Source organism: Octopus bimaculoides, chromosome 20 (assembly GCF_001194135.2).
Source record: "Octopus bimaculoides isolate UCB-OBI-ISO-001 chromosome 20, ASM119413v2, whole genome shotgun sequence".
Classification (NCBI taxonomy): Eukaryota; Metazoa; Mollusca; class Cephalopoda; order Octopoda; family Octopodidae; genus Octopus; species Octopus bimaculoides.
In genome coordinates this window covers 6,878,665-6,883,664 of record NC_069000.1, presented here as the reverse complement: position 1 = coordinate 6,883,664, position 5,000 = coordinate 6,878,665, and the positions used below count along the sequence as shown (strand labels likewise).

At 36.7% G+C, this 5,000-nt stretch overlaps 1 protein-coding gene across 1 annotated transcript in view; it reads right to left on the bottom strand.

Annotated features, from left to right (window-relative positions):
- LOC106869217 (E3 ubiquitin-protein ligase TRIM56) overlaps positions 1–5,000 on the bottom strand; it is a 6,581-nt gene that overhangs the window by 1,160 nt on the left and 421 nt on the right. Inside the window, exons 2-3 of the mRNA XM_014914863.2 lie at positions 1,923–2,845; positions 85–781 (exon numbers count right to left, since the gene is read on the bottom strand). Coding sequence (XP_014770349.1) covers positions 85–781; positions 1,923–2,645 — 1,420 coding nt within the window. The 5' untranslated portion in view covers positions 2,646–2,845. The remainder of the gene's footprint in view (positions 1–84; positions 782–1,922; positions 2,846–5,000) is intronic.

Sequence of the window (5,000 nt, the reverse complement as noted above, 5' to 3'; positions counted from 1 at the left end):
GATGGCTACCCCCAGCAAGAAAGGGAGAAAGGATGGTGGAGACAAGGTGTCAGGACGTACCTTCATCTCACAAAATGTTCTTACCTGCTGACAAAAATATGACTCCATCAGCTAACAGGGATGTTTTCGACTGACTGATAGACCTGGTTATGTGTGGTACCTTTGGTGGACCACGTCTACACAGCCAGGACAACAAACCACGCGGCTTTAACTGCCGAGACTTTTCATTGCTCACTTCAACAAGGGTCGTTTCTGTTGCCACCTCTGTTGTTTCTATAAAGTTCATAGATGTTGACGAATCTATTTTTGGTAAGTTGTACCTCACGATGGCATCGTTGCCCATTTCTTCTGTTGGAGTCTCAGAAGTAATGGTAACTGTTCCGAGTGGCAAACCTTCCAACTTTCTCAGACATTCCTGGATTTTGGTGTTCATGTCAAACCGAAAATGTCTCTTTTCTTTGTCAATTCGCTCAAACAAGTTCTTAACTTTCTTTGCATTATCAGGAATTTTCTTGTCAATTGTATTAACAAGATTCAGGAACTGAGGTTCATTTTTACCTCGGTAACAGTTTTCAAATATTTTGTAAGTTTCTGAAAGATTGGACAATGTGTCGTTGATGTCATTTTCAAGAAATTCTCTCTTAGCATCCTCTTCTTTGTAGAACTTTTCCAATTCTTCAATCAGGTTGGTCTCATTCATCTTGAGAGATTCTATCAATCGACTGGTCGTGTCCTGGATATCAGACACTATGCTGGTTCGACGGTCAAGGGCTGTATTGCGCTGAAAGAGAAAGAATGAGTGAAATATATAATATGTGTTATTATTATAATATATCATAATATATTATAATATATTATAATATATTATGATATATGAGAGTTTGCTCTAGTATTCCACCACTATCTTCCTTTTTATCTCTTTCAGCCATATATCTCCTCTACAGCAACACACCTGTGATTTTCCCTTGATGAACACAGGTGTCTTGCTATGCTTTTTTCCAATATACTGGCAGTTCTACCAGCTTGCTGACTTAATAATGATAATAATAATTCTTTCTACAATAAGCACAAAGCCTGAAATTTAGAAGAAGATGTCTAGTCAATTACATCAACCCCAGTGGTCAACTGGTACTTATTTAATCAACCCCAAAGTTAATAACAACAACAACAACAACAACAACAACAACAAAAAAACAACAAAAACAGCAGCAACAAAAAATAACCACATTAATCACAATGATCTTTACTACAATTGTACAAAACATGAAATCTTATGGGGAGATGGTGAATCAGTTATATCAACCCCAGTGCTCAACTGGAACTTATTTGATAAACCCTGAAAGGATGAAGAGTAAAGCTGACAACAACGACAATGACAACAACGATGACAACAACAACAACAACAACAATATTAATAATAATAATAAAATAGAATAGAATAAGACAAAACATTGTGGAAACAAGTAATCAATGACTTACAAAAACAACTTCATTTATTGATTCTGAATTGGTGACTAATCTTTCAGAATAACCTGACAAATTCACACCCCACCCTTCAAGATATAAAGGGGTGTGCCAGGTTTAAAGTAAACACAAATAATCTTTTACTGAACAGATGTTGTCCTATTGATTCAATTGACAGTTGAGAATACTGATTTTTGTTTTATGACAAATTACAATATTTTCTTAACCTGTTTTATTGTATTTCCTCTGTTCTCGTATCACCATCTTGTTTCCTCCCACATACGGTAATGTAAAAAAAAGTAGTTTTGTATATAACACTAATACATGACATTAACAACTTTATATCAAAGCACTTTTGCGTATAACATTATTACTCAACATTAACAACTTCAAAACTGACGTTCCATCAGTTATGACAACGAGGGTTCCAGTCAATTTCAAGACCAACAGTTACTCACCTGTTTTGTTATTTTGTCTCGCAGAAGCACCATATCCTCCATGTGTTTCTTGAGGCTGTCTATGATAAGATCAGCCGTCGTAGAATAGTCAGCAACAGCTTCCTCCAACAGTATTATCTTCTCACAGTTCTTGTGGTCAGTCAGATGGCATTTGTAGCATATACACACCTTACACTTGTTGCAGAATGACCTCAGAGATTCAGTGTCGTGTTTCGGGCAGGGGTATGCATTGTTCGCAAACAGGAAGCCCTTCACACTGCAGTCCTCTATCAATGTGTGATCGGATGTCAACTGTAGAGTCCGATGGGAATTTGTACAGCTTTCACACAGAGATTGGTAACAGTCTTGACACCAGGAGACACTCTTTGATTGGATGTCATCCCCCATACAAATGCCACAGAATTTGGTTACTGGTCGAATATCTAGTTGTTGCATTAAGTTTACCATGTGGAAATTGTCTGGGAATGAGTCTACGACAGATCTTAGATTAGCAAAGCTGAGTCTTTGCTGCCATTCCAACCTCACTTTATATTTACAGACAGGGCAAGGAAAGTTATCGTAATATAGCACAGAGGATGGAGAAGCTGTGGTTGGTTGCCTGGATTGCAGATATTGCAGCAGACATTCTAAGCAAAAACAATGTAGACATGGAAGTGACTTGGGTTCAGTGTAAGGTTCCAGACAAAGATTACAAATGAAATTTTCGTACAAGGATTCGTCCATTCTTATGTTATCGCAGCCTGTTTAACAATTCTTCCTCCTTATCTCTCTTCTCTACTTTTCACTTTCTTTTTCTTTAGTACCAAGTCTTCAATGCCCAATTTAATGCTGTTTCCTTTCAATTCCTGGTGAAGAGGTTTCAATTAAGTAATATTTTACTTTGCCTTCGTTAAACTAATTTGTAGCCATGACAGTGTTTCTTGCTGTAAGATCAAAACAGATTATTTTTTAATATTAAATAAATGGAATATGAAGTAAGATTTTAAAAATTAAATTCAGAAAGTTAACTTATTCATCAGCAGACGAATGGCTGTGTGGTTAAGAAGCCTGCTTTGCAATCACAAGGTTTTGGATTCAGCCCCACTGCACAGTATTTTGGACAAGTGTCTTCTATTAGAGCCCAGTATTCTAGGAGTGACCATAGAAAGAAAGAGAACAGAAGAATGACAGCCTCTGACTCCCTGGGCCAGAAAGTTCTGAGAACTTAGTACTTATTCTATCGGTTTCTCTTGCCGAACCGCTAGGTTACGGGGACGTAAACACACCAGCATCGGTTGTCAAGCTATGTTGGGGAGACAAACACAGACACACAAACATATATACACACATACATATATATATATATATACATATATACGACAGGCTTCTTTCAGTTTCCGTTGACCAAATCTACTGACAAGGCTTTGGTCGGACTGAGGCTATAGTAGAAGACACTTGCCCAAGGTGCCATGCAGTGGGACTGAATTCGGAACCATGTGGTTGGTAAGCAAGCTACTTACCACACAGCCACTCCTACGCCTATATATATATATATATATATATATATATATAACAATCTGTAGTTATGCAAAAACACTGAATGTGGAAGTACAATAATCATTTACTAGAATTCAAATAAATCTCTTTTAATAATAGCAACAATAACAACGGCAACAACAACAACGACAATAATAATAATAATAATATTTGGATTTATTATTCAATTTGTTTTTGTTATTTTGATCTCCACTCCTTCCTCTATGAAACCTGTACTCTCAGGTCTGCTTAGACACTGTCTTGCGGCTAAATAACAATAATTCTACATTCAATGAGAAAAGGAGATTAAACAAGGCATAAATGGGGAGCATTGTTGTTGTTAGGGGAGCACACACGCACACACACACACACACACACAAACACACACAAGCACATACATGTATATTTGCATATATACATAAGTATTCACAGGTATATCTACACACACACACACACATACACAGATACATGTGTAAACACATTCAGACATGTACACATATATACACAGATACATGCATACATACTTATATACACACAACATACATATTCATATTGCTTTCAAATTTGCCTGAAATTTTGTGGGGAAGGGACAGTCGATTACATAAACCCCGTGCTCAGCTGTACTCATTTTATCAACCCCCGAAAAGATAAAACACAAAATTGGCCTCAGTCGAATTTGAACTCAGAATGTAAAGATTGACAAAATGCATTTCTCCCTGTCATGCTAATGATTCATCTAACTTGCTCCCTCGGTACAAATACAAATATTAGGGGCATTATTAAGTGGAAACTTGCTATGGGGTCCTCCAGAAGAAGAACTCCTGTCCAGCAAGTATTTTGGTGTGTTAGTTCTGGACACTCTAAGGGAGCTGGGTCCACCTTGCACATAACTCTTAGGTGTCCTCCTGCTGGATTTGAAATGCCACTTATAGTAGGAATTGAACTTGGACCTTTCTGGTGTTTCTTATTTCCTTGAAGTTTGGTAGTAACAAATATTTACCAATGAAAGGACCCCATGTTAGGTGTAGGGTTAAAATTATTATCAAAAAAAAGGGCAAAAGTATAACTAGAAATGTTTTGAGGGTTGTTTAAATACATATGCACACACAAACACACACTGTCATACAGAAACACATACTGTAGACATGTATGTTTTTTATAGGCATGTATAACACACACACATACATATATACAAACATATATATATATATATATACATATATATATATCATCATCATCATCATCACCGTTTAACGTCCGCTTTCCATGCTAGCATGGGTTTGACGATTTGACTGAGGACAGGTGATCCAGATGGCTACACCAGGCTCCATGTATATATATATATATGTATGTATAATAACTCAATCCCCCAAACCATGGAATAGCTCTTTGAGGGCCTGTTGCTAATAATAAATATATTCCCTCTGCCCGACACCTGTATTGAATACTTATTTTAAACTATAGTCTACCCGGCTCTTTACTAGGTATATTCTATACACACGTGTGTATATATACATGTGTGTGTATGTAGGTATACATACATTCATATATAAATATATATAT